At 42.2% G+C, this 6,959-nt stretch overlaps 1 protein-coding gene across 1 annotated transcript in view; it reads right to left on the bottom strand.

Moving 5' to 3' along the window:
* Positions 1–2,165: 2,165 nt before the first annotated feature.
* The window catches only part of LOC106812189 (5'-AMP-activated protein kinase subunit beta-1-like), a 15,517-nt gene continuing 10,723 nt past the window's right edge, over positions 2,166–6,959 (bottom strand). The window contains exons 4-7 of the mRNA XM_014816014.1: positions 6,922–6,949; positions 5,833–5,966; positions 4,977–5,045; positions 2,166–3,920 (exon numbers count right to left, since the gene is read on the bottom strand). Of these exons, the coding sequence (XP_014671500.1) occupies positions 3,843–3,920; positions 4,977–5,045; positions 5,833–5,966; positions 6,922–6,949 (309 nt within the window). The 3' untranslated portion in view covers positions 2,166–3,842. The remainder of the gene's footprint in view (positions 3,921–4,976; positions 5,046–5,832; positions 5,967–6,921; positions 6,950–6,959) is intronic.

Genomic DNA, 6,959 nt, shown 5'->3' with positions numbered 1-6,959 from the left:
TATATATATATATATACATATATTTATATGTCTATGTAGTTATATATTTAAATGGTGTAATATCAAACAAACTAATCAACAACAGATAAACAATATGCAAGATATGGATCTTGACCTCAAAATATGTACGTAATCTGAACCGTGAGTTAAAACTCGTTTAGAATAGTTACATTGGAAACTAGGAATTCCACTAGAATGATTCATTCCTACATTATCACAGAACCGCTAAGTACAACTTACTACTAGCATCGCATGTCGAAATCGATCACGGCAACTACCGCCTCTTTTCAGCACTTCACAGTAGAAGAACATGTTATTTCGATACAGAAAGGTAACATTGGGGTATGACACGTTACTGTAGCCAGGTAAGGTACCTATGCTTGTGTTAAGTTGACATATCGCGCTGAATCGCAAAGCACTGGCGATGTGCCGTGACCCATAGCAGCTCACTGAAGCCATTCCTGAAATCCATCAAACTATATACACCAGAAAATGCAAAATCGCTATTTTTCGCAGCCGGATAAGGGGTCAGGCAGTGAGCCGACATTTGCTGGAGCCATCGAGTTTTTTTATCAGTCATAACGAACAATGAACAGTCATCAATAAACCTTGAGTGTCCACTTGTTGGGACGTACAATTACAGTAGGTAACCAGCGCGAGTGAGTAAAATCATCCGGACCTGCCCAAAGATGATGACCTCCGTGCAACAGGTCCAAGAAATTTCGCAGAGGCGCAGTACGTAGATCAACTTTGCGTCTCTTCCCGTCTTCGATATATATATATAGTCTCTTGGACTTTGAAGACTAATATTTACGAGGTTACGTGAAGTGCTGTAGACGGGCATCGACTGTAGAGCGTGGCAACGAACAGTCGAGTTACGATCGCGGCAACTAGAACTTCTAGTTCAGAACTTACAGTTGCTTCTAGAAGAAGCAACGCTAGCATACAAGCACGTACAAGCACGTCTGTTCTTACCGAATATACTAACAGAGGTTACTACATGAGCGAGACAACGTAGTGTTTTTAGTCACACCGACATAAACTTTAGATCCTTCTACCACCTATTCATGCGAGTGCGAGCCGCCGAGAGTTTCTGTACTGCGCTGGCAAAGCTTGCCTCACACTTGAATAATATTGGGAAATTTGTTTAATAGCGAGAAGGTAACTTGTCGCCACGCATGCACTATGTTATAACAGCATTACGCCCTACGTCACATAGCGTAACCCCTGTTGACACGGACGACCTTGAAAAGCACGAAGATAACTGAATAATTCTTTTAACTCCCTCCACTAAATAATATCCCAATACAGTAGATCGGGAATAAAGCAAAAAAATAACACCGAGTGCACAATGCACGGGCAGGTGCCTCTTGTGACGTCAGGAAAACCTAATAACAATCCAACGATGAAAGGGTTACATTAAGGTAGCCTTCGGCGACATCGAACACAGCCGACTTTAGAAGCTGAACGAATATTTACAAGGAATGCTTGTGGTGTTTTAGGCAAAGCGAACTCACAAGGGGACAATGTTACTGAGCAGCTTTGCATGCACTAGTAACTGTCAGCCGAAATCATTTAGGCGAGAGACAGTGTGTGACTCGAGCTACAAAATAATGAATATATATTTTATACATAATAGAGCAACTCTTTTCTATTTCACTCATCGACCTTGAATCATATGATGCCTGCCACCTAACTAACCTACCTAGCTGACTAACCTTAAGGTTGTCCACGTTGTGACCGCTGATACGGCACTACGGCCTAATGCCTAACCGAGTCATAAATCTTAACTAAATAAACATCTGTGAAACGTAAACTGAGCCCGTAGTGACAGTGCGTGGCAGTCGTACATAGTGACAATTCCTTCTTCGAACGATATACTAGGAACTTAGTAACAAAGTATTCCTCACATTTTCAGAATTGGTATCTGATAACTACGACAATCCCGTACAACAAACAACAAACGATAAACAACAACATGCCTGTGAACTTCTACGGATGACAGTGTGCAACGTGGCGTTTGTGCATATCCCAGCTCCACGTGCTACATGCTTGCTAACATATCAAGAAATCTGACGCAATAGCAGCTACGTGTGTATTCCCATGGCATCGGGAGTGTATTATACACTACTGATGCCATTATACTGAGTCGAACAGCAAATACATAGCTTTGAACAGTATTTGCTTTTGGTAAATAGCTCAACGTAAGCCAAAACCCACACACCCTAATACCATTAATTTGTACTACATTTTATTGGATCTCTACTACCGAGGCATCACTAGTAACTAGTAACGGGGCAATATGTAGCAGACTCTGCCGTAGCAGCACAAACTGTACTAACGAGATGAGTCTTGATGTATTAAGGTAATAATTAATGTATAAGCGTGAATATTTTACATTACAAGTGCAACAATTCCACGTTAATTAAAGCAATGATCTATTTAATCTTTTAAATGTGGCAATCTCTTCCCAATAAACAATAGCAGATGACTATAACGCAGTGTGAATAGATCTCTTACAACATATAACACACAACTGCATATATTAAGATTAAGCGACACATATGAAAAGTTTAGTCAATGACTTGTGTTTGCCTTTGGCTAATGAAACTATGCGTTTTCTTCCAAGCACAGTCGAGTATATGAATATAACACGAGGATTTTGTATGCAATTATATCATATAATCAGCTTATATTTGAATTTGTTTTATGTCAAACAACACGCCGAAACATCTCATTTATGAAGATATAAAAGCCGTATTAACAAAGGTTACAGAATTGTGAAGCCATCTTTAAAAGCAAGCGTTAACGAGTGCTCACACCGGGCTAAATTAGATGTAGGGAATCTGCATGAAATGTGAGTCGCGTAACCGATATATATGATATCGATGTAAAATTTCTACATATTTCACATTTTATAAACGTAATTATAATTGTGTTGTTACGAGATATGCGGTACACTACCTAACAAACCTGTTTATTTTTTACTCTGACTTACGATGTTTTTTGACACATTTCTGACAAAATGAAAGAGATCATTGCCTTAACGGGTTAAATTGCTTCCACGTTTACCAAAAGCCACCAATCTACAACTGCCCATCTCATGTACAAGTCTTTGGAATTGTATAACCTGCACCAGGTGACACAACCACACCACGTACTCACCCCGTCCCCCATCTTGACAGGCACTATACAAAATTTATACAAAGCCAGAAATATACCAACCCTATCAGCAATCACTCGCACACTATGTGTTCTGCTTGCGCGTGCACACAGCATCCAACCGTGCCTGTATGCAACTGTGAGAAAACGTGACCTCCCCTATGTATGTATATTATATATACATACTAAAACGCAGCATTAACAACACGTCCTATGGTGTGTTCGAAAATATAGCTATGTCACCACCGGACATGCCGATACTCGACAGAATAGACCGACCGCACGAGTGCCAACTCAAAAGCTATCTACACTCACACACATACCTATTAAGCTGGGTTTACACTAACTGACTTTGCATTTGCAAATTGGCAAATTGGACCAACTCCCAACTATACAACCGACAATCGGCAGTGTAAACACAAATGTTGCACGACAAATCAATCAATAGCAACTAGTTTGGAGATTAGAACATGTTCTATTTTTGCCAACTCGGAGTTGCCGAATTCCGAAATTGGTCCAACTCGCCAATTCGCCAACATAAAGTCGGTAGTATAAACCCAGCTTCACACGGACTCGCACGCACGCAAAGAAATAAGACGACCATGAACTATGACCTCTCCCGCATCGATGAGCTCACGATGGCAGACGCGGATACTGGTGACAGAGTGATGTTTGTTACATCAGATGGGCTTGTAGAGAAGGGTTGTGACGTACTTCTTCCTGTATCTGTGAGTCGCACTCAGTACCATCACTCCATCCTAGCAACCAACGGACAGACAGAGAGAAAGAGAGGGATAAATCATTAATTGCACTTCAATCATAATTGCAAATTAACTGTAGAACGACGTTGACTGTTTCTCAATGGGAATGCTATAAACACAAAGTTCATTAAAGCTGGTCAATTCCATTTATTAATGATAATAATTAATTAATTACTTTACAGTAATTGATTATGCTCATGATGCACCTTACCAAAGGGTTAAATTTAATAATCATAAATAATTAATACAGTGAGAAGTTGATTATGCTATATAAATATTCCCAATACATTTTTACTGCTGTTGATATGAATCATTGCCTGTAAGAATTGTAATAGTTGCATTATAATGTAGCCTTGTGCACGCACGTACACACGAATGCACGCACGCTCGCACGCACGCACGCACGCACGCACGCACGCACGCAAGCACGCACGCATGCACAAACACAGACACACAGACACACACACAAAGACAGATGGAAAGACACATATGTGAGTGTTAAAAGCATATGTGTTCATATAGTGGTGTCCAGCGAAATGTAAAATATAGTAAAAACAGTGGAGAACGTTATCTTCAAGTTAAATCTACTAACCTAACTCCGACCACAGTTCTACTCCACGTAACTACATCCTGGCACTTTTCCCCTAGTATGTTAGCAGTCCCTTCGCATACATTACGCCGATTCCCTTACAATTCCCACGACAGGAATGTCGAATCCAATTAAAAAGCACGAATGTCCTTTTGTTCTTCTTGAATGTTTGTTTTGCTTGGTACATGCCTACAGATGCCTACACATGCCTACAAATGCCTACAGATGCCTACACATGCCTACAATGTATTGCCTACAAATTTATATAATGTACAGTGATACAATTTGTTAAAAAAAAATTGGAATTTTTTTTTTTTGAGTCAGCCTTTTTTTGGCGGGTCGGTCGGGTGAGGGCAAACAAACAATGTTTTTATTATGGCCTGATGTAGCACACACGCACAGTAAGACAGACTGCAGACAGACAGGCAGTGAGTGAGGGGGCACGACAGCTACCTGACACCTACCTTGATGGAGAGCGCATAGAGGTGATTCAGCATGACATGGTTCGGCTCGGGCAACAGTGACGGCTCACACTGTAAAACGACGAGAGAAGCTGGTATAGCGCTAGCTTTACCCGTGTAGCACTTCGCTCCTGCTACAGAGATGTACAACCCAAAGTTCACGCTCACCGTAGCTCTACCCATGTAGCCCCTTCAAACCCGCTACAGGGTTACAGGGGTAGAAATTAATTTTTGAACGCGGGAGTCCAACAGACTCCCTACCCTCAAAAAGAGGGAGTCGATCGATCCGCAGCAAAATGAGGGAATCCGCAGTCTGAGGTTCAAAATTAAATATATTAACAATAACACATGTGCTTATTTTTAAGATTCATGCGGTTGCACGTCTGCTAAATTTTCTTTGGACATTAGCTGAAAAAATACGGTAATTCCACGAGGCCGTGCTCCGGAACGAACTAGTTAGTATGGCAGAATTTTCAGGGAGTCACGCGGACTCCTGCATATGTCAAATCAGGGAGTCCGACATTAAATCAGGGAGTATTTGACTCCGGACTCCCGTTAATTTCGCACCCTGGAAACACCCTGGCGACCGTAATATCCGGGGAACCCTAAACGCGCGGGCTAAACACGCGAGGCTGCCACAGCAGAGAGGACTGACGACGAAGCACACACGCATGCACACACGCACGCACGCACGCACGTACGCACGCCTGCACGCACGCACTCACGCGCTCACGCACGCACGCACGCACGCATGCACGCACGCACGCACGCACGCACGCACGCACGCCTGCACGCACGCACACACACGCTCACGCACGCCTGCATGCACGCACGCATGCCTGCACGCACGCACACGCACCTGTAACGAGGTGTCCTTGTTGAGGATGACTTGCAGCAGGTGCGGAGGCAGAATGGGCGGCCCTGACGACTTGTCCCCCGGCATCTTAATGGGAACCTCCTGCGAATATTCGCCGGGCGGGGACCCGGACAATTCTGCAACGAAAAAATCAGTTTTCCCGATAAAAAAACGGGATAAAACGAGTTTTACGCGAGGGGGCGGGGGAGAGGTAACTGTGTGTGCGCGCAAGGTTACAGAGGTTACAGAGATGCACGAGTGCCGATTCAAACCACAGATATATTCGCCAGTTTCCTTAAAGAATCGGATCTCGAGAGAACGGTGTTAACATGGCTATCTCACGATTCCGCCTCGCACGACAACCGTCATCAAGGTGGTTAGTTAGTGATGGGAATCGGTTGAAATTTCATCATCGATCATCGGTTGCAACCAACCGATCAATGATCGATGATAATCGGTTGAATGTTATTGATCACGGCTACCAGATATTGAAATATATCATATATCATATCACACAGTATTTTTTATAATACAATATTCTAAAAGCTATACAACAGTATTATGTTTGCTTATGTTTGGTGTAGGTTAGATTTACTGTCTCCAAGCTGTAAAACGACCAAAATAAACACACACAAATAAAATAAAGTAATTTCCTCAATGTTTGCAAATTTTGTAATTTTTTTTTTTTATAATCTCATTTATTTTCATAATCGAGCGCTTAGTCGGTGGCTGCAAACGACTGACTTTCAATTAGAATTGATCATCGGGACATCACCATGGTTAGTAGTTACACTGTAGTGCTACGGAAGCGAACTAATTAGGCCGCAGAGGAAATTCGGCGGCGACGCAGCATGAATCCTCGTCATGTAGGACATAATTAACGACACGGCTAACGAGGCAGCAGCGAGGCACGGACGATGACTCGCGCGTCTCTCTCGGAAACTATTATTATTATTAGTATTTTATTATTGCACTGCTGGTAAAGAGTTTATAAGGTTCGTGTTGATATATCCCTTACCAATGTAACCCCTATAAAATTAATTAGAAAATTAATAAATTAGTTAATTAATAAATAGCTGTGCCAGTACTCACGCTGCTGGCTGCCATCTTTGATATATCCCTTACCAATG

This window comes from Priapulus caudatus, unplaced genomic scaffold (genome assembly GCF_000485595.1).
Source record: "Priapulus caudatus unplaced genomic scaffold, Priapulus_caudatus-5.0.1 Scaffold618, whole genome shotgun sequence".
Taxonomy (NCBI): domain Eukaryota; kingdom Metazoa; phylum Priapulida; class Priapulimorpha; order Priapulimorphida; family Priapulidae; genus Priapulus; species Priapulus caudatus.
The sequence above is the reverse complement of the archived record's forward strand: the minus strand, read 5'-3'. Positions and strand labels throughout refer to the sequence as shown.